Source organism: Dipteris shenzhenensis, chromosome 6, assembly GCF_047967505.1.
Source record: "Dipteris shenzhenensis isolate YYH24624 ecotype China chromosome 6, Dip_SZ_1.0, whole genome shotgun sequence".
Classification (NCBI taxonomy): Eukaryota; Viridiplantae; Streptophyta; class Polypodiopsida; order Gleicheniales; family Dipteridaceae; genus Dipteris; species Dipteris shenzhenensis.
This window is the reverse complement of record NC_141601.1, coordinates 17,925,912-17,948,066: the sequence shown is the minus strand read 5'-3', so window position 1 is coordinate 17,948,066 and position 22,155 is coordinate 17,925,912. Positions and strand designations below refer to the sequence as shown.

The 22,155-nt window shown below is 43.7% G+C and overlaps 1 protein-coding gene across 1 annotated transcript in view; it reads right to left on the bottom strand.

Moving 5' to 3' along the window:
- Positions 1–22,155, bottom strand: part of LOC147900878 (Tetratricopeptide repeat (TPR)-like superfamily protein) — a 120,706-nt gene that overhangs the window by 72,930 nt on the left and 25,621 nt on the right. The window contains exons 5-7 of the mRNA XM_087376387.1: positions 21,737–21,904; positions 20,930–21,203; positions 20,414–20,564 (exon numbers count right to left, since the gene is read on the bottom strand). Of these exons, the coding sequence (XP_087232513.1) occupies positions 20,414–20,564; positions 20,930–21,203; positions 21,737–21,904 (593 nt within the window). The remainder of the gene's footprint in view (positions 1–20,413; positions 20,565–20,929; positions 21,204–21,736; positions 21,905–22,155) is intronic.

Genomic DNA, 22,155 nt, shown 5'->3' with positions numbered 1-22,155 from the left:
GAGTCGTGGTAGGGGGCTGAGGAAGAATGCCTTTGGTTTTGGAGCGACATTCATCATCAATATGCCCAACTCTCTGGCAATGCTGATAAAACCTATTCTTTTTGGGAAGGGTGTGCCAGGCGGGTTTACTACTAGAGGAGTTATTGGAGTTAGGAGTAGGAGAGGGCTTCCCGGAGCTGGGTTGATCTTTTTGAATCCCGAAGAGAAGAGCCCCCTCTGAAGCAGGAATGCTATGTTTTTGGTGGACCTGAGAGTAAAGACGAGCATAACGCAAAAGTTGACATTCGAACTCATAAAAAGTAGGAAGAGAAGGTTGAGAAATGATTTGTTGCATAAAACTGAAATACTTCGGCGGAAGTTTGTTTAAAAAGAAAGTAACTTGGTCATCCTTGGATTTGGGAGGACCAGTTGTGGCAAATTCAGCAACTAACCGCCGGTAATCTACTAGTTTAACCTTGAGATCATCGTCAGCAAGGATCTGGAATTGTTGGAGATCATGGTCAAGATTGATGCGACGAGTACGATCTCGAGCTGCATAGCGGTCAGTGAGATGTGCCCATCGCTCAGAGGCAAGATCAAAATGCTGTAATTGAGAGTGAAATTCAGGTAAAAGACCTTGCATGATTTCGACAATGGCAGTGGCATTATGATGTCGCCACGAGCGAACTACTGAGGAGGATAAACATGAGGATCAGGTGGCGATTCAGTACCTTGAACGAGTTCCCATAGGTCTTGAGAATCAAGCACATGGCGCATGAGATTTGACCATGTGGTATAATTAGACCCGTTAAAACGAGTCATATCAGTGAAAGCATGTTTGGCTGTTGCAGAGACAGGGTGAGGGGAAGAAAGAGAATGATAGGGAGAAGCAACCGGTGGAGGCATAAGAGAATTTAGAACAGGAGCGGAGTGAGAAGAAGGGAGAGGCGGCACCACTGGAGGAATAAAAGAATTTGGAAAAGGTCCTGAAGGGGAGGGATGAATATGAGAGGCGGGATATGACATGAGAGGTGAAAAAGAGGCAGCGGGAGAGATAGAGGGAAATAAACTATAGGAATCCAGTGGCATGGGAGGAGGAGGAGGATGAGAAGCCACTAGAGGAAAGATGGCAGCGGAAGATATGAGAGGGATGGGAGGGAGGGAAGAATGTGAACCGAAAGCAAACTCATTGTCAGACGCATTTCTCCTTTCTCGTCTGCGCGTGTTCACATGCATGTATGGATCTGTGTCCTCGTGATTACTCGTTCCTATGCCTTGCATAACAGATGGAGTTGCACTAAGGGAATAGGGCAACATACCTTGCACTGATTCTTGTGGGATACGCACTGTCGAATAACCCAATGTTCTCATGCCGGCCTGTCCTCTTTCGTCAGGGTATACTTGTTCTTCGTCGGCACCGAACTTGAGATGTTGCTCAGCTTCTTCTGAGTTGAATAGAGGTCCTTGTTGACGTATCAGAGAGAACCGTGGAGAGGTAGAGGCACGAGGTGTGCGGGTACCCGCTTCAAGTTCCTTCCATTTCTGGAATTCAGCAAATTCTTTAAAGAGTTTGGAGAGGTATTCATCACCTTCAATCCTTGCAGACTCTCTCTCGACATATGACGAAGGTGGTGGTTGAATAGAGGTCGATTCAGGCTGAGATCGCTTCGGGGAAGAGGGAGAAGACATTTTCAAGTGATGATTTATCTTCCAAGCTTTCCAGATCAAGGCTTAGGTGTCGATTGGCACACCTGGCTCTGATACCATATAAAGAAAGTACTTGGAGACAAATAAAACAATACTGAAGACTAATAATGGCTGAAGAAGAAATATATATCACAAACGGAACTCAGTACAGGAGAAGATATGAGAGAGAAGCTCTGGAGGAAGCAAACATCAATCCTCCAGGGAAGACAACTGTAGTGGACTTCTGCACTAGCTCCACAAGTTGGAACTGAACCAAATCTGAGACAGCAAACTGATGCAAGAGTTGCTGCAGATTTGGAATAGAAAGAACATAATCTGGAGAGATCTGGAGCAGAAGTTGGGGGCAGATCTGGAGCAGAAGTTGGGGGCAGATCTGGAGCAGAAATGGGGCAGATCTGAAGCAGAAAGGAAGGCAGATCTAGAGCAGAAATGGGGCAGATCTGAAGCAGAAAGGAAGGCAGAAGAGGAGGCAGCAGAGGAGGCAGCCAGGAGGCAGAAATGGAGGCAGCAGAGGAGGCAGCCAGGAGGCAGAAGTGGGGGGCAGCAGAGGAGGCAGCCAGGAGGCAGAAGTGGAGGCAGCAGCGGAGACAGCCAGGGGGCAGAAGAGGCTCAGGGTGTGCAGGTACCTCTGGAGCTTGAAGTGGTGAAGAGTACCTAGGCGCCCCCCCCTCTAAATAGGGAGGGGCTAGTCGGTCAACCAGTCTGGTCGGCCAGCTGGTTGACCCAGATCTGACCAACCTGGTCAGATATTGACCGACCAGGTCAATCTGGTCGGCCAGATCTGGTCGGCCAGAAAGGGGCCTTTTTTGGCCTCCGATCCGGGGCTCTGTGACAGGGCTTTGGTTGTGGAATTTGCCCCCGATCCGGGGCTCTTTGACAGGGCTTTGGTTGTGGAATTTTGTCCGGGTTTTCATTGTTGATTTGTGTCCTGACGGAGAGTCACCTGTGGTGTTTTTACCTGTAAGTGATCGGACCTTTGCGCCAGTATGACCTTTTATTATCCTGTCCTCTAGAATTGGAGATTGCCTGGCTTAACAGTGCATTGACTACCATGCACTCAAAAAGATCACCATCGAGAACCGGTTTCCATTTCCTCGTATCGATGATATTCTAGACAGATTGGAGGGATCTACTATGTTCAGTCAAATCAACTTGAAGAGCGGATACTATCAAATTCACATCTGACCAGAAGATGTGTACCAAACCGCTTTTCTGACCAGCTTTGGTTTGTATGAGTATCTTGTTGTGCCATTTGGTTTGACTAATGCTCCAGCTACGTTCAATTAGATGATGGGCAGGATTTTTCGAGAACACGGGGCTTTTGTCGGTACGTTCTTTGATGACATTATCGTGTTCTCAAAGAATGAGGAGGAGCACAAGAAACATCTGGCTATTGTGTTTGAAGAGCTACGAAAACATCAGCTGGTTATTAATGCAAAGAAGAGTGAATTCTTCATGACAGAGATTCATTTTCTGAGGGACATATTGTCGAAGGATGGAGTCAGGATGGATTTGGCCAAGGTGGAAGCAATCCGATTGTGGCTAATACTCAAGAATTGTAGGCTATGGCAAGCAATGGAAGCTCAAAATGAAGGGGAGAAGACCAAAAACGAGATGCTGTAGTGGAGGCTCAAGAGAGAGCCAACATAACAAAACTCTAGGGCAAAGTGCCCTAACTGAACTATAAGTGTCCTAAGTGATACATGTACTAACTTGTACCAACTGACCTAATTGACTATAACTAGGCCTACAAGGCACATACCAAGGAATGAATGGCACCTATGGATAGCCCATAGAATGGCCTACAAAACCCCCCTCCACGTATGAGCTGAAGTATCTTGGACAAGACTCAGGAGTGATACATGTACTAACGTGTACCAACTAACCTAATTGACTATAACTAGGCCTACAAGGCACATACCAAGGAATGAGTGGCACCTATGGATAGCCCATAGAATGGCCTACAAGACCCCCCTCCATGTATGGGCTGAAGTATCTTGGACAAGACTCAGGATACCTGAATATCTAATGTCATGGTTGCACATGTCCATCCTGTAGGGATATAGCAACCTATGAGTATACAGAGTACAACAGATCAAGTCCCAAAAGGTAATAAGTTTAAAGCTTGCCAAAAAGCTTCAAACTTAGGTCGAGGAAGAGCTTTCGTACAAAGATCTGCCAAGTTGTCTTCCATGGGAACATAAGACAACTATCACCTGCTGATAATCTCTCTCTGACATAGCGATATTGAGCCTCAATATGCTTTGTGCGAGCATGGAAAACTGGATTCCATGCAACAACCAAAGCACTCTGACTATCAGTGAAGATGACGGTAGGAGCAGTCTGACAAGTAACTTCCCGGCCAAACACACTCCATTGTAGCTGTAAAAGCTCCTCTGTACTCAGCTTCACAGCTAGAAGTAGCAACTGTAGTCTGCTTCTTGCTGTCCCAAGAGATGCATGAAGTACCAAGCATAAAACTATTGCCACTATGTGACACACTGGTGTCCGAATAGCCAGCCCAATCATTATCAGTGAATCCATGCATAACAAGTGAAGAATCGGCCTCATAAAAAAGGCCCAAATGCTGAGTGCCTTTGAGATACCTAAAGACACGCTTCACAGCCTGCCAATGGTGCGTAGAGGGGCTGTGCATATATTTGCTCAACTGTGAGACAGCATACTGAAGATCGGGTTTAGTATGTCATAAGTAAATCAAACAACCAACTGCCTGCTGATAGAGAGTGACATCACATATACCACTGCCATCCTCAGATGACAAGTGAAAACCACGCTCTAATGGTGTGGATACTGGCTTGCAATCCTCAAACTGAAAATTCTGCAAATGCTGTCTAATATAGTTCGATTGTGACATCAAAATGCCCCCCTCACTGCTAGCAAATTGAATGCCCAAATAGTAATGCAAAAGCCAAGATCAGACATAACAAATGTATTCTGCAAGTCAAGCTTAAAAGCTGTAATTTGCTCAGCATGTGTCCCAATCACAAGCATGTCATCCACAGAGAGTACTAAAATCAGCAAATCTGTCCCCCTCTTGCAAAAGTAAAGAGTAGCCTCAATAGGGTTGTTCTGAAAGCCACGTGTAAGCACAGGACCATGTATTCTGGAATACCAAGCCTGGGGTGCCTGCTTCAATCCATAGAGGGCTTTCTTTAAGCAGCATACCTTACTTTCAGAACCTTCAACCTCAAAGCCAAGAGGTTGGGAAACATAAACCTCTTCCTACAAATGCCCACGAAGGAAAGCTATCTTGATATCAAGCTTATGTACCTCCCAATTGTGGCTGCAAATGATCAACAGATGGAGAAGGAGCAACCTCAGATGTGACATCATCATGAGCATCTAATGGAAACAAAGGCATCAAGCTGTCAAAGAGATCTAGAGCATGGGCTGTTTTTTACAGTCCAGCAAAGGCATAGAAGAGGATTCATCAAAGACAACATCCCTACTAATCGATAAAAAATGGGATCATGTGGTTACTTGTGATTGGAGTATAACTGATTACGAACCATTAAGCCATGAGCTCAAAAAAGGACTTAACCACATACCGGTTAAAAAGCCTTGTATACGTGATGCTCATAAAGCACTTGAACAAGCTTGGAAAAATTTGTGCTACATACTTGGCATTTCCCTACAGGCTACTTTAAAATCTTTCAGAAAATTCTCTTATGATTGGCTATGGAACCAATACAAAAAGTTACCCAACCATAAGAAATTTATGAAAGATGTATGGGGTGATAAATATTTTTCAGGGAAATTTAAGAACTCTCAAGGATCATTTTTTCATGCATGGTATTGACAAGGCTTCTAATAACATTGCATTGGTGTGTCGAAAATTTGCTCGTGACTCGGCCTTCGAAAGACTTAATGATGGAGATTTCGAATTAGTAAATACATTAAATTTAGAAGTGGAAATTGAAACCGAACTCCAGGCATTTTCTATAACACCTCTATCCACTAAATTACCATTTATTATGGGTATATACAAAGCCCATAAGAACAATTTTAGATGGATTACCAATGCTGCTGGTTGCACTTACACTTGCCCGTGCAGGGCTGGTAGAGCTTATAGCCCTTGCTCTCTGAACCATACCCAATGAAAATGCATTTCACAGCATTATAATCTAACTTTGTGCGTGTCTGAGAAGGCACATGTGCATATGCCAAGCATCCAAAAGTCCTCATGAGAGAAATCATGGGCTTATGACTTGTCCAAGCCTCATGAGGTGTAATGGTCTTCAATGCCTTGGTGGGACATCTATTCAAAATGTAATTTGCACACATAACGGCATCCAATCATAACTTGTTTGTCTTTCAACATACACTTGGCCATCTCCATGACTGATTCTGTTGAGTGTAAGCCACAACGCATTGATGATGTATGCCACATGAGGCCAAAAAATCAGCAAATTCCTTTGACATATATTCACCCCCCTGTCTGTATTAATGTGGTCAATTTTCAGCCCACTTTCATTCTCAACCAAGGCAATAAAATGCTTGAAGCATGCAAAAACTTCAGATTTGGATTTCAAAGCAAAAATCCAAGTATACCTGGTGAATTCATCAATGAATGTGACAAAATAACAGAATCCCCCAAGAGCTGCAACCCGCATGGGTCCACAAACATCACTATGCATCACTATGAACCAAATACAACTTGCGTGAAGCACCAACTCTCCCATCCTTGGGAAATGCAAAACGGTGCATCTTACCAAGCAAGCAAGATTCACAAACATGCTTTGAAGGCATATGCATTTTTTAAAGATCAATAACCATACCATCCGCGCCAAAGTTGAGGTGTCCAAACCTCTCATGCCACAAACGGGTATCTACCATGGTAGAACAATCAAAAGCATAGGCATCTGCATCTGCAAGTCTAGCATCATCCAACCATCTATCATAGGCATCAAGTCAATATAGCCCTCTACTCAATGTCCCAGTCAACACCATGGTAAAGGCATGTGTAACATCATAAACCGCACACCGAACACCATCAAGAGAACCTGATAGCCACAAGTAGCTATGACTAGACTAAGTGTTCTAAGTGATACATGTACTAACTATACCAACTAACCTAACTGATTGTAACTAGGCCTACAAGGCACATACCAAGGAATGAGTGGCACCTATAGAATAGCCCATAGATTGGCCTACAAGAATGTTCATAAAGTGCGGGGCTTTTTGGGTTTATGCTCCTACTACAAATGGTTCATCATGTACTTTGTTGAGATTGCTTCACTGTTGCACGATCTACAAAACAAAGGGGTGCCTTTTCGATGGACTAAGAAGGAGAACTCAGCTTTTGAACAGCTGAAGGAAAAAGTTATGCTCCGATCCCATGCTGATCTTACCTGATCTCAGAAAACCCTTTGTTGTTGAGTGCAATGCTTGTGGCAACAGCATAGGAGGTGTTTTGATGCAATACGGTTGGGTAGTAGCCTATGAGAGCAGGGCAGTACAGCCAGCTGAGCAAAATTTGCAGTTTTTATGGGAAAGAAATGCTTGCTGTAATTCATGCTTTGTCCACATGGAAGCACTATTTGTTGGGTATATATACAAACAGATCATTCTTACTTGCGCTACTTTCTTACTCGGAGGAAACTATCTGAGAAGCATATGAGGTGGGCAAACTTCTTGTCTATGTTCCATTTTCAGATTGTTCATGTTGCAGGCAAGAAGAATGTTGTGGCTGATGTCGTGCCTGATGCAGTTTCCAGGAAACCTCAAGTTTTAGCAGTGACTATTGCTTATCATAGCGAGTTGGATGCTATAAAGGAGCAATGTGCTGAAGATGATTACTTTGCAAGGATATTTGATCAACTTATGGATGGGCAAAAGCATGATTATTATACTCTTAAAAAAAGCTTCCTTTTGATGCATGGATGCTTGTGCGTCACAAAGCAGTTGAGGCCAAAGGTACTTATGGAAATTCATGTATGCAGGGCATAGAGGTATTGATGCCACGCTGAAGGCTATTGAGCACTTCTTTTACTAGCCAGCTTTGAGACCGGATGTTTGTCATGTGCACGGATTGGTATCTGACGTGTACTAGGTACACAGGACTAGCTCAGGTTAGCCTGGGGAGGCTTAGAGCTAGGCAGGCTTGATTCTCGGGTTGAGTGGCAAGGGTACGAACTATTTATAGGTCTTCGCTATTTTTGGCGCTCGGGGCCCGAGTCTATAAAAGGGGCCCAGGGGGTTCAATTCTCAGTGAGCAGTTGGGAGCAAGTTTCGTTCCCAGATGCTAGGTCTGATCTTGGATTGAGTCGCAGACGCGCACCTGCATCTTGGCGTAGCCCAAGGCCCAGTGGCAGATCCAGGGCTTCACAGCGCCACCTGGTGGTATGGGACACCAGGCTGGTTTGGATCTGATTGGGAGTTTGTGCCAGTAGCTCAGCTCGTGGCTCGGAGGGGACATCTCCTGATTCGGGATCACATCCCGTAGATGTCATGGTTGGGTGGTGAGCAGCCTGCTCAATCTCTCACGTGGTGTGTGTTTGTTTTGCAGATCAGAGGTTTCAGGAGTGCTGGGATGTGTCAATTGGTATCAGAGCCAGCTCCTGAGGTAGGAACTTCTGATGCGAGAATTTTTGACGAATTTTTCCTCTAGGTATGCCCTAAAATTCGAAATTTGTTGCTGCAAATTCTGCGTGGTTCCTGGGTTATCAGGGGTGGACAGTTGGTAGGGAAAAGGTAGAAGAATGGAGGGAGAGTTTCGAAATTCCTGAAGGGGGCTGAGAGAGAAGGCTGTAGGAAGCAGGAGTGAGAGCAGAGAAGAAGGAAAGAGAGGTGAGGGACCTGACAAGGGCTGCGAGGGAGGCAGAGTTTGGGATGCCAAGGCTGTACGGAAATTCGGCGAGGCCAGGGAGAGGCGAGATGTGCAGGAACAGGGTGCGGCCAGCCTGCGATGAGGGTTGCTTTTTTCGAAAAAAGCACCCCCTCCAAAGCTGGGAGGGTTGGCCTATTTTGGAAGCAGGGCTTCCTAATTAGGCTGCCCTGCTCCCTATATAGATGGGCAGGGTACCAGCCCAGCCATAGCCTTGCAAACCGCCTAGCTGCGCCATCGTGTTGCGTGCCAGCCCTGCACCAGCCATCCATACAGCGCCTGCGCTAGCCATCCGTACAGCGCCTGTGCCAGCCATCCGTACCTGCGTCATCAATCGCTGTACAGCCACATCAACTGCTGTACGGCCTCCGTCCGCTGCTGTACGGCCTGCATCAGCAGCCGTACGGCTTACCTCAGCAGCCGTACGGCTTACGTCAGCAGACCGTACAGCCACGTCAGCAGTCCGTACGCTGCGGAATTCTGTACGCTGCATCCGGCAGCGGGTTCAGCCAGATTCCGGATTTTTTGCGCCTCCGGTTCGCCAGTTTTCAGCATCTCTTGGGACGGTTTTCCTCTGCTCCATTCTCCTTTCCGCTTCGATTCAGTCAGTTATTTCTCTCAGTTTATATTCAAATCAGATTTCAGTTATGTCTGATTCTGCAAATCCCGAGTTCACCATGGGAGAGCAGGATTTGGATTATACTCCTGTGGGAGAGAAGGATCAGGGTCTTTATGATGACCTGATTACGAAAAAGGCCTTCAGTGAATTCACCACTGCTCTGGATGGAAAATTCGAGCAGGTTAATGCAAATCAAACGGGGTTGACACAGCAACTCCGAGGGATTCAGGCGACTCTCACTCTTCTAGCTAGCACTGTGCAGGCACTCACGCATGTGGATGCCATGGCTTCAGTGCTAGGCCCGAATATAACTCCAGACCCTTTTCCGGGAGATCAAAAGTCTCGAACGAAGGAGGTAGTTGACACTTGGTTACACAAGTGGCAGGTACACTTTCAGTTCCACCCATACCCAGATGAGAAGAAAATCCAGCTTGCAGCGGGTTTCATGTCAGGTAAAGCGTTGCTATGGTGGAAGGAACTCCAGCCTAAGCCAGATACATGGACCGATTTCGAAGGGGTCTTCAGGAAGGAGTTCCTGAAGAAGGAGGACGATTATGATATCGTTGGCAAGCTTAAAGCCCTCAATATGTCAAAGCTAAACTTGTCCTTTGAAGTTTATCTTCAAAGATTTCGGGATCTGCAGACCAGGGCCACAAAGATGGATCCAGTGACCTTGTTAGGTTTCTTTGTGGATGATTTGCCAGATTCATACAAGTTGCAAATCAAGAACAACAAATGCACAACGTTGCAGGAGGCCATGAATTATGCGCGCATTTATGATGATACCATGGCCGGTGCCAAAGCAACTACAGTTTCCGACACGAGTGGAAAGAATAAACGCAAGTTCTTTCAGCCTACGACTGTAACTGGGGAGACAAAGTCTACGGACAACGCCTCCAAGAAAAACTTGACTCAAGCAAAGAATGGTAAAGCCCGTTTCCTTCGTACTTTGAGGCTCAAGAAAGAAGGACGTTGCTTCTATTGCGAGGAGCGGGGCCACACCAAGAATGAGTGTCCAAAGCGCAAGAACCAAAAGTTGGTGCTTGGACCGAAGCTCCAGGCGGCTACAGGTACCAAAGCCAAGGGAGCGAACCAAGTCTCGATGACAGGTATTTCTGTAAATGTCATTACCTGCCCACTTTCTTGTAATTGCACTTTCAATACTTCGTTGTTTGGTTCCCATGATCTTTTCCGAGTTTATGGAGAAGTTATGGACCAACAGGTTCACATTCTCTTTGATCCGGGCAGCTCTCACAATTTTGTTAATTACAAATTTGTGCAGAAGATGGGGCTGTGCAGAAGATGGCGGCTTTGCTGGTGGCGCCGCTGGTAGCCTTGGCGCTAGCGTCGCCGGTGGCCTTGGCCGCTGGCGTTGCTGGTAGCCTTGACGCTGGTGACTGCGCTGGCTGCTGGCTGCTGGCGACGGACAGCCTCGTCGGCTCTAGCGCTGCCTTGGCTGCTGGCGTTGCTAAGACCCACGTTTGGGCACACACAAGAAAAAGGCCAAAAAAACAGCCAGGCAGCTGCAGAATAGGCAGAAGGGAAAGTGTGTAGCAGAATAGGCAGAAGGGAGAGTGTGCAGCTCCAAGCTTTGATACCAGTTGTGGAAGGGGGGAGTGGGAGCACACCGTCACACACAAGCAGGATAAACACAAGAAGTGTGGGGATAAAACGTATGTGTGTACCTCCCCTAGCACACAGTCAACCTTTTATATGAAAGGATAAGGTTACAACACTAAGTATGGTGTACTTAGTGTACTTAACAAATAAAGTACTAAGTGTACTAACTGTACTTGGGTGGCCATAGAGCCTTTACCCCAACAATGTCATGGTTGGGTGGTGAGCAGCCTGCTCAGTCTCTCACGTGGTGTGTGTTTGTTTTGCAGATCAGAGGTTTCAGGAGTGCTGGGATGTGTCAATGTTGAGGCATTTGTCAGGACATGCATCAATTGTCAGAAGGTTAAGTTTAATAGGCAGAAGGCGCCTAGGTTGCTACGTCCCCTGGTTTATTCCGGATAGACCGTGGCAAGTCATAGCCATGGACTTTATTTTTTATCTTCCTCGTACACCAAGTGGTCATGATGGCATTTGGACCATAATTTGCACGTTTAGCAAACAGGCCCACTTCATTCCAGTGAGGAAGAAGATCTCAGCGGATCAGATGGCAAAGTTGTTTCTATATAACATCTTCAAGTATCATGGTATGCCGCAATCGATCATCAGTGACAGGGATCCCCAAAGGACGAGCCTTTTCTGGAGGAGACTATAAGAAAATATGGATACCACTCTTAAGTTCTCATGGTCTTTCCATCCACAGACAAAAGGATAGTCGAAGGAGGCTAACTCCACAGATTTGGATCTTTTAAAGTGCTATGTTTCAAAGCATAAGGCAAAATGGGAGCAGTATTTGCCACTCGTAGAGTTTGCTTACAACAATACAACACATACTGCTACACGTAAAGCACCTTTCGAGATTGTGGAAGGTGGAAGGAAAGTTCCACCCATTTTGCACACCAAGGATAAGATCTTTGAAGCTTATCGGTACATGGAGAATTTAGATGAGGCTTATAGAAAAGTGAAGTTGGCTCTTCAGAGGACTCGAGAGAAGTAAAAGAGAGCGGGTGATTGCCTTAGATGCGAGCTGGTTTTTAAAGAAGGTGATTGGGTTCTCTTGCGCTTTCAGAAAGCAAGACTCAGGAACAAGAAAAGTAAGGAAAGGTTGTACACTAAGCTGAATACGTGTAAAGTCTTGCAGAAGATAAATGATGTAGCTTACAGGCTGAAGCTACCGGATCACTAGAAGATACATAATGCCTTCCATGTGAGCTTGTTGAAACCGTCTAGGGTGATGAGAGGAATAGCCTCCATGTGAGCTTGTTTTATTGGCACATATTGAACGAAAGGTTAAAGGTAGAGTTTCCCATCGCTACCTGGTTAAATTTCAGAATTATCCAGCGTTGGATGCGAGGTGGATGGAAGAGGGTGAACTTGTAGAAGCACCTAAGGTATTGCAGCTCTACCTACATGCATTTCAGTTAGAGCCGACTACGGTTATGGCTCATTTACGCTCAACAAAGCATAGGTCTGGAGCATTGTCTGGGCTCAAGAGGGGGGTAGCGCTTCCACTCCTTTGATTGACACAGCTCATCAGATATCATGAGGTCGCTTGGTGAAACCGATTGTCTCACCCGAGGTACTGGTTGCTGACAGTATTTCTGCCGCAGGGCCTATGATCAATGTACTAGTCACTGTAGGATTGGATGTATATGATTAGTTATGTGCACCTCTATCACATCATATATCTGCTGGTTTCTTTTTGGACACATATCCCTGTTGGCCTTTTTGGAGATATCTGATGGTCGTTACGGAACAATCTGTTGGTCTTTCCAGAGACATCTAATAAAGCATGTATTTGCTGTACTTTGGCTTTGTAATGCTGTCTTTGCATTATTGAATATACAGGTACTTGTAAGAAAATATTGGAAGAGGTAGAGTCTGCCATGTTTTGGCTTTTTCTTATTTTTGTACTTGTAATTTTCAGAATTTACCACATGCTGTCACTTGGACAGCAAGTGAGGACACTAGCGGGGTTCCAAGAGGGGGGTATGTCACGGGGGTGTGATTCTAATTATTAGGATTTACGTGTGACATCCCAAGCCTTAGAGTGGTTAAAAGGCTAACCTAGTGCATTAATTCCTAGGGGCAAGTGGGTTAGAGAGGGGTAAAAATTAGAAGACCTGCAAGGCAAGCAAAGGCAGCTATTCTTGGACAAAGTGGATTGTGGGGCAAGAAATTGCATCATCCACTCTTCCAAAGCGGACAAATTTCGTTCTACATGGGAGCAGCCCGTTTTTGCTGCATACCTGTTAACTGTGCTTTCCAGAGCCCCTAGAACTCACTCGCATCTCTCTCAGGACCTTCCCAGTCCATGTGTACTAATTTTGCATCTTTCCAGGGCTGTTTGTAGCTCCGAGGCAGCTCTACTTGCTCCCTGATAGGTGGATCTGTTGCATCGCACCTGGCAGAGGCCTTCTGAGGCTGTTAGATTTGCTGCTTATCAATTTCGCCACTTCCAGGTGTCTTCCAGGATTCTAAAAACAGGTTGGTTGCGGAATTCGCATCTGTTCTAAGCAGTTTGGAGCCTCCAGAAGTGGGTGAATTCTCTATTGGAGGTTGCCAGGGTGCCAGAAAGCTTCCAGTTCGATTCGCCTACCAGGATTGGGCTGCCAGGAGACAGAGGGGTGCCAAGAAGAGATCGTTTTGCTGCGTTTTTCCTCTCCAGGGGTGTTGCTGATGATTTTTCCTGCCATGCTTGTGTCCTTTTTGGTTTCTGCCTAGCTGGCTTGGTTCAACAGGGTTTGGTGAGCCAAAGGTTGCCAGATACTAGGTATTTTAGTTGTTGGATGCCCTACTCTTGCCTAAGATTGCCCACAGGTTTCTGTCAGATGGCCGTGGAATTTGCCTTGGGTTTTGATGCCTTTGCGAGCCGCGGTAAGGCTGCTTGAGTATTTGGTTGATTGATCTCTCGGGTGTTGTGCAAAGTCGAGGCTTTGCTGTATTTTGATCTCACTAAATATAATTAAAGAAATACCGCAAGGAGCGCCAACGATTTTGGGGCAAGTCTGTTGGACCAGGGGCATTCTAGCTCTTCGATTGTGTGTTGGAAGTTTATTTGCTTGCTATCTTGAATTTTCTAAGTGGTTGTGAATAAATGATTTGCTCATAATTTCGGATTTACCGCCCTTTGGAGAACCCAAAGGCTGGTGACAATCTTAGTGATGTGCTCTATACCGAATCCCCCTCATCCATATGCATGTTGTACAACTCCGTCTCGAGGTTGAGAATCCTCGCATCATTGTTGACCTCATATGTGCCCTTAAGGATGGATGCACCAAAAGCAATATCCACAAGCTGAATCTGCAGGAGCATTGAATCTACAGTGGCACTAATAACGATGACCAGAGCCTCCACAGGATGCGTCAATTTTACAAGCAAAAACTATGAGCATGTTTCTTTAAGAAACATGGTTTTTACACTTTTATTTTCAATAGAACTAGATCCCTTTATCATAAAAATATACAGGATAGTCACTCATTCATTTTTACATAACATAAATTTTCTTATTCATAGACATCATTTGTACCCTTGTTATTACCTTTAAAAAGTAATTTTATGTGTGTGTGTGTGTGTGTGTGTGTGTGTGTGTGTGTGTGTGTGTGTGTGCACGCACGCGCATGTGTGTGAGTGTAGATATATAATTACTTACTAAACACATTTATATCAATATGACAAGAGCTTTCTAGTGTTTTAATAGCATAAATAACAAGATATTTATGGATATGTTTCTAAAGAATTTTAAATTACTATAAATAAGTATTAACTTGGACTTATATATCACTCTCATAAAATACATGTAATATTTAATACTATATATGCAAGATTTTCCAAAATATAACCCCATAGATGTGCTCAAATGGGATTTTTCGATCAATTTGACTGGTTGAATGACTATATTTAGACATTGTTTATATATATATATATATATATATATATATATATATATATACCTTTGTAAGACTAGAATAAGTCTTACAAAATTATGCCACTTTTAAAAGTGCTGTCCATGGTAGTTTCGCCAGCAAAACTACCTTGGACGACCTACTTCAAAGGTGTTTCGCTGGCGAAACTACCTTAATGGCTTGCTTCAATGAGGTTTCTTTGGAGAAACCCTTTCATGAAGTTAGATTGAGAGAGGGTTTTCAATGTCACCCCTATATTAAGTAGAAGGATCATAAGGGAATTTTCATAGAGAAGTCTACTCCATAGAAATTCATAGAGAAGTCTACTCCATAGTTGCATCCGTACGCGTACGGACGTTTTTTCCGTACGTGTTTCGTACGGCCGTACGTGTTTCGTACGGCCGTACGTACGGGCGTCTGTACGGCTTTCCGTACTATTTTAATTTTTTTTTCAGGGTTTTGTTTTTTGGGTGTGGTTTGGTTTTTTTGTTGTGTGTGTGTGTGGGGGGGGGGGGGGGGGTTGTTTTGCTTGGGAGGAAGGATCGATTTTGTGCCTGGCCAAAACCTTGGAAAACACATTTTTAGCACTATTCTAATCCGTACGTTGCTAATCCGTACTCCGTACACTATTGGCCAACTTTGGCTGTGGTTGGCCTCAAGGATGGTCTCAAGGAGGAGAAGGATGAGGAGGAGGATGGCACTGATGCAGATGATGATGAGGATGAGGATGAGCAAGAGAATGAGGATGAGGATGAGGATGAGGATGCAGGCTGCAGCTTGAGGCTTGAGCCTCATCGGTTGTGAATCGTGATGCATTTCAATTTTCAGCTTTATTTCCGGGCTGTGGCAGCCTTTTCTTCTATGATGTTTTGCCTTTGATGTTTTGGTGTAGTACCTACTTCCAAGTTTCTACTACCTACTACCTTTGATCATGATGTTTGGTGTAGTATTGATCTATCATTGACACTATGTATCAGAATCCAGATTCCAATTTCCAAATGACTCTGGTCTCTAGAGAAAGTTTGTAGCTCTATGTCAATGTAATGTGTACAATGTATATCTTTCTTAATGCTTTTGAGTAAAATTAGGGTCACGTATGTTTCTACCCTAGGGGCTGAACCATACTCCAATCATACTTCCATACTCGTATGACGTATGCGTATGGTAACATATGGAAAAAACTATGGTCTACTCTACATGTGGGTTTCTTCAAAAGCCATCCCATTATGTTACTCACAATTCCCAAAGATTCATGTAAATATTTGTGTATAAAATAGGCATTGCTATAATATTTTGCATATTTCTAAGTGAAACTATGTTTTGTTCCGATCTATTTTTGCCATACTTTTACCTAGTTGGAAGCTTTTTTTTTCCTTCGCTCGCACGCTCGGAAGATTTTGCTCAGAAAATGCTCGCCCCCACCTCTGCATCACTCGTCACCCAGTCTCTCACTGCTACAGGATCCACAAGTGTCGTAACTACAGTTATCGTCGCAATGGCCGCACTAGTGGTGGGTTGTGACATTACTCCACTCCTGTAGTGATCTCCCCAAAGTGGCTCTGGACCTTGATTTTTGACAAGTGATGATTTTAACCATCAAGCTTGCCCTCTGTTCCAAAGTTTGGAATGGGATACCTTACAACCATGATGAGAAAATGAAAGGACTAAGAATTTCGTAGTCATCCTCCTTCTAGCAAGGGCACATGTCATGTAGACGTAGAAATCGATTTCTACAAGATCTCTTTTCCGAAGGTTCTTGCCTTCAAGCGCCCACCACTTGTGAATCTCCCTCAGGGCTCTAATACAATGTTAGAAAAGATAGAGTGGGAGAAGTCGCCCGCTTATGCCAACGCTCACCACACACAACAGAAGCTCAAAACACATAGAGAGAGCCCAGGAACTCAAACACTGGTATATTCAAGTCCAACTTCCTTTCCTTAGTGTGTACTGTGTAAATGTGCAAACCATACATGGACAATGCACAAGAGAAAGGTGTAGATCCAGCAAAATATATATGTCCAATGTGGACCAAATCATATATAAAATAAGTGTTCAGTGTGCCACCCTCTATCAATAGAGTGCTGACTAGATGTGGACCCCTACAACTCAAAGACTGTTCTCCTACCTTTGCATTGCTCTCCTAGAGCTTATGTGGGCCTGGTAAGATGTGCCCACAATCACGCCTCCCTGCTGCTCCTCTGGACAGCTAATCCTAAGGCACTTCTTGCTATGGATCCTTGACCTCCCTGCTGCTGTGAAGGCAGCCCAAATTGAGGCACAAGCCTCCTTCAATCTTGTCTTCCTTTGGTGCTCCTGTGCACCACGATCCAGCACTTCTACGCCATGTAGATATGCTCCTTCGTGTGCTCCTGGGATCTGCAAGAACCTGAGAAGTGCTGCTGTTGCAAATCGCCTCTCCTAGGCATCCAACAGTAGGCTAGCCTGCTCCCTGAAGTGGCCTGAAATGCCCAAGACTTGAACTCTATGAATTTCCACAAATACCTCAGCCAAGGGGGCTTTTATAGGGGGCTGGAGGCCCCACAGTCTGGCCGACCTAATAGGTCAGCCAACTGACCTGGAGCCAGCCCACCAGTCAGCCAACGGACTGGCCCTACCAGCCAACCCAGTACATTGACTGCCAACCTGGTTGGGCCCAATGGCATCTGCTCTAGCAGATTCACGTGTCAACTGCTCCTGTCTGCCATGTGTCTGCCATGTGTCTGCAGGTGTTCCTGCTCAGACCCGACCTGTGGAACACTCCAGAATTGGCCACCTGACTGCCGCATAGCTGCCTAACATATGTGACCCTGTTTAACTCTCCTCAGACCACCAGGTCACCTGTAATTGGCTCCCACTGACTACGCAGATCTCTGCTGCTGATTGCAGCCTCCAATACCAGCAAGGTAAAATATCCATCCCTGCCCACATGACAGCCTTGATGTCCATGTGGCAGCCCTGATTTCTTCCTAATCATGTGCTGATTCTCCTCCCCCATGCTCTCCTCATTTGGGGGCTTACAGATGGGGAGGTAACTACCTAAACTCCACAATAGGCACGCTTTCAAAACAACAAAATGCTCAAGGCGGAATAAGACTAGTTCTGACGCCTACATGTGCACAGAAAGCCTCAAAAAGGTGCACCAATTCAGAATTGGTAAGGCATATCTGTCAGAAAAGATAATGCATGCTTTACACACTTTTTTTTTTTTTGGGTAAAGAACCTTTCATTAAGAAGAATGTACATTCATACATGTCCCAAACTGAGACAGCTACTACTCATAAGCTAGAAGAAGCTGAAAAGAAAACACATATAATAACTGCCCTAGAGAAGAACAGCTAGTACAACAAAACTAAAAACAGTGAAAGAACACTTCTAGCTGGGCCGCGGGAAGATCTTCCATGTAATGTGTGCATGATTTACACACACACACTTGGGGGGGGAAATTCACTTCGACTACGCAAGTGTCTTTCAAGGCACGTCTGACGACAAGTGTCAATGAAGCTAAAAGTGTTTCTCCTATGTTAGAATTTGAAGATTTCAATCCCCTAGATGAATTTGGACAACAAATGCTAATCACTTTGAGTACTTATTTTGGCCATATTATGACATAGTATGAAAAAGTTGTGTATATTTTGCTGAATGCCCCCCCATTGGAGGGACAACACCATGGCATGCTGTCTCAAACTCTCCAGCAGCATGCTGTCCCTTCCATAGGGGAAGTTTAAGACAGGTGGGGGAGTTTCAGACAGCATGCCACTGTGTTGTCCCTCCCATGGGAAGAGTTCACCCAAATATGCACAACTTTCTCATATGATGACATAATATGGCAAATATGTACTCAGAAAAGTTGGCATATGTCATCCAAATTGATGTAGAGGGTTAAAATCTTCAAATTCTAACACATGCAGGACCTGTGCACATATTTCCTACTGTGCTGAAACCCCTCCATGGGGAGAACAAGGAATCCTAAAAAATAAAATAACTCTAGGTTTATAAAAAGTTGACATACAAAACTCCCAAACTCACTTTAAAAAATATTGCTATGAAGATAGACTCAGGATGTCAACCACTTGCATAGTAGTTTAAAGCCTACCTCTAGGCCAGCACATCAATCTACAAAATGAGATCTGTTTTGGAAAATCCTTGGGCTTTCAAGGACCTAACAACAACAAAATTTTGAAAAAGTTTAAAGCATCTAGGCATTGACATTACTAATATTTCAGCAAACTAAGTGTTATTGCAAGTTTCCAAGACGGCTGATGAGATATTTCTCATGTATGAGCATGCATCTTCATTACGTTGAAAGCTTGGGGAGCAAGTATGTTTTCAAGCATGCAAGAGTTTAGTATATAAGTTCTTGAGAATGGATATCTCACAATTTGGTTGTTCTCCACAAGTTTCAAAAATTGTGTACAACCTCTGGAAATTCAAACTGAAGAATAGTTAGTCACAAGAGGTTGTGGAAGGTACTGGAAGTCCAGGAAAAAGACCACCAAACACAGATGTCACGAAACAAGATGATTGGAACACCAAGGATGGAGGTGATATGTCTACCATTGGTTTATTATCGCAGTGCACATTGTGAGCACAAAGAACGTTCAAGAGGCATGGGACTCGCTTCTGTTTAAGTATGAAGCTTCAAACACCAGAAGGATCTTATATCTTAGAAATCAACTACGAGACTTCAAACGCAGCATGCTCATAGAGTTGATAACCACAACAAAGGAGATTTCATCTCTAGGTGAGAGAATTGAATTCTATAATTTGATACCTACTATTTTGAATAGCTTTCATCCCCTTAGAGGAACTTGTTACTAGCCTAGCTTTGAGTACAAGCATGAACAATATCTTTTGATGAATTACATGGATTTCTTCAGAAGGAGCATAGCTTCAACATCTTTAAGACCATGATAATAAATATACCTTTGTAAGACTAGAATATATCCAATCGTACAAATTCAGATTTTTGTACTTCTAAAGCCGTAAATTCTACAATGAAAATTTTAGCTGTTGGGGCTTCTTCACCCGCGTAAGATCTTTCGATATAGTTGAACAGCTGATCACCACTTGGACAAAAATTCAAAGAATTTGCATGTTCGCTAGGTGATACCTTTGTAAGACCAGAATATATCCAATCATACAAATTCAGATTTTCGTTGTCCGAAAGTCCTAAATTCTATAATGAAAATTTTAGTTGTTGGGGCTTCTGCACCCGCGTAAGCTATTTCGATATAGTTGAACAGTTGCTCACCACTTGGATGAAAATTCAAAAAATTTTCATGTCCGCTAAGGCGATAAAAAAATATACGTTTGATAATAGAAATGAAAACACATTTGGATCAAACAAGAGAAGTAGAGCAAGAAGGGTGAAACCAGAAGAACAATTACAAAGGCAGCAAAGCAAGAGCGAAGAAGTGAAAAATGATAGCAGCTTTACCACTGACCATAGGATGTGTTATTACCACAGATAACCACGACATTTCACTAGAGCTGGTCCAAAGAGAAAGAAAGATGGAAAGAGAACTCATTAGACACCATTTCCAAAGAAGTTTCAAAACAATACTGCATGTATTGACTTTAGAGTAAAGAGAAACTGTAACGTATCCAATAGACTTCTCATGAAATTTTGAACATAGTTCAGATGTCAAGGCTGCTGGTCCAAGAAACAACTGCACAATTGCCATAGGGGAAAAAATCCAAAGGTGCTCACTAATTCTTTGAAATTAAAGACAGACAGCTTACCCAAAAGGGATTCTTGAATGTTGAGACTTCTGGTATAACAAGATAATGAATCTTCTTTGTAACCAAGGTCTAAATATACATTGCCCATGTGTTCAAAAAGGATATCAACCAAGGGCTCATGCAGTTCCACCTTTAACAAAATGTCCCTCATCTGTATACAAAGCAGGCAAGCTATTTAAAAATCATGAAAATAGTTAAAAAAGAAACCTCAAAGGGATACCAAGACAATTTTTAGTTTGAAATTCATAATATATCCAGATTGACAATACACATATTACTCCACACGACTTTCAGCTAACCAACCAGTGGTATGCCTCCATATTCTGAGCATGGAGCAAAGTGAAGGCCTGTTATAACTGAGTGAACACTATATTGACTAAGATTGGAAATTTCAGACAGAGGCCGTGCTTGAGAATTTGAAACTCAAGAAAACACCTGCACCATAATTCTATGAATGGGGAAGAACAACAGACATGAACAATGGCAAGAGACCTTTTATCCAAAAATAAATCAGACCTGGTTGAGCATTTGTTCAGCTGCCTCTACATCCTGTAAACTCATAGACAACTGAATCAAAATATTAAGCATTGCCGCTTGCTCCACCCCTTCAATGCCCTGGTCTATTTGTTCCATCAGGGCCTCATAGTTTGCCTCTACAAGATCCATGGCTGTTTCTTCATCTCCTTTCTCTATCATGCTCTCCACTTTCGTTTGAAGATCATCTAACTGATCCATAAATTCACCAAGATCCTTTACCCGTTCCATCACCCTACTCTTGAATGCAGAGTACCTGCAAATGTCATACAAATTATTAAATCTAAAGGGATGATCGACATGCACTGTTTAAACCAACCAAGCCTTACTGAGCTCTATGATAAACACCTGAATCCCATTACTCCTTCGCTATATGGATTCTTTTGTATACGTTCTAGATTTTTATCGTGCAAGTGTCTGTTATGTCTGTCTTGATTTCCACTTCCCTTGAAATAATAAATCTGAACAGTGGAGTGCTGGTTTCCAAGGACCGCAACATAACTAATGCTTTTATACTTTGCAATTGGACAATTTACCACGCTCACAAAGATCCCAGATTAGAATTTTGAAAGTGCTCTCTGGAATTGTGTTAGCAGCTAAACCATAGAGTGTGATGGACAACAACTTATATAAGCATGCAAAATGCCTCATCTTAATATCAAAGGGCAGAATAGGCCATCTACAAAGACCACATTTTCTTCCTCGAATATTTCAGTGAGTACAAATTATATCACCCCACTTGAGGTCAAAAAACAGACAAATAAACCAAGGAAGCTTGGCATTACACACCCAATTCCTTTTGATTCCTTTGCTTCTCCGTCTCGATCCTCTGTAGGAGACAGGATAGAAAGTTCATTTTGTTGGTCAGCCACATCCTGTATTTGTTGATCAAAGTCGTCCAGTGTATCTGTGCTGTTAATAAGGTCATGTCTGGCAGCAGCCGCATACGCAAATCTCCTACAATACCACACAAGAAAGATTATTTAAAAATGGACACCACAATTTAGCAAACCAATCCACTATCAATGTGTCAAATGTGGACAAAAAACCCTTGCAAGTGCCATTTCTGAGATCATTGAGCTTATAGCTACATGACAAATATCTACCAGTCCTCTATCAATCTGTCAAAAGTAGAAAGAAGCCCCTTGGAAGTGCCAACTATGAGATGGTTTAATTAAGGAGTACATGATAAGTATATGATCAATCCA